The 781-nt window shown below is 53.0% G+C and overlaps 1 protein-coding gene across 3 annotated transcripts in view; it reads right to left on the bottom strand.

Moving 5' to 3' along the window:
* Positions 1–397: 397 nt before the first annotated feature.
* Positions 398–781, bottom strand: part of ETHE1 (ETHE1 persulfide dioxygenase) — a 26,076-nt gene continuing 25,692 nt past the window's right edge. For all 3 annotated transcript variants that reach the window (XM_017885888.1, XM_017885889.1, XM_017885890.1), the window contains one exon: positions 398–598. In XM_017885888.1, the coding sequence (XP_017741377.1) occupies positions 543–598 (56 nt within the window). In that variant the 3' untranslated portion in view covers positions 398–542. The remainder of the gene's footprint in view (positions 599–781) is intronic.

Raw genomic sequence — 781 nt, 5'->3', positions numbered from 1 at the left:
TGGTGGCTCACGCCTGTAATCCCAGCACTTTGAGAGGCCAAGGCAGGTGGATCACGAGATCAGGAGATCAAGATCATGCTGGCTAACACAGTGAAACCCTGTCTCTACTAAAAATACAAAAAAATCAGCCGAGGGTCATGGCATGTGCCTGTAGTCCCAGCTACTCAGGAGGCTGAGGCAGGAGCATTGCTTAAACCTGGGAGGCAGAGGTTGCAGTAAGCCAAGATCGTGCTACTGCACTCCAGCCTGGGCAACAGAGGGACACTCCATCTCAAAAGAAAAAAAAAAAACCTTGCAGGCTCCCTGGGCCTCCTGGCCTCTCCACAGAACCAGAACTCCACCCCTTTAGGCCCAGAAACCCAATTGGTTCCCCCTAGAAAATAGGTAGAAGTCAGACTCATGTTAAAAAGAAGTTTTATTTAGGAAGCTCCAGGGGCTGGGGTTCGGGCATGGGGTGGGAAAGGAGAGGTACAGTGTCAACGCCACCCTCTCCTCCCACCTAGTGCATTAATACTTGATGGGAGCATCTGACAGAAGCGAGATCAGGCAGGGGGTGGTGTCTGCACCCCACAGCGCATGTTGGCTGGAACAGCAAAGTCTGAAAGCAAGAAATCAAGGTTAAAACTAAGGGGCCTAGGCAGAGCTCCAGGCCCCACTGGAGACCCAGAAATCCTAGGAACTTTCCTCTTCAGGGAACTAGAGTTTTGGTCCTGAGCCCACTCCTTCCCTCAGACCCAGAAGTCCTGTCCCCCAGCCCCTCCTCCCTCAGACCCAGGAGTCC

Source organism: Rhinopithecus bieti, unplaced genomic scaffold, assembly GCF_001698545.2.
Source record: "Rhinopithecus bieti isolate Rb0 unplaced genomic scaffold, ASM169854v2 scaffold_15643, whole genome shotgun sequence".
Lineage (NCBI taxonomy): Eukaryota > Metazoa > Chordata > Mammalia > Primates > Cercopithecidae > Rhinopithecus > Rhinopithecus bieti.
The sequence above is the reverse complement of the archived record's forward strand: the minus strand, read 5'-3'. Positions and strand labels throughout refer to the sequence as shown.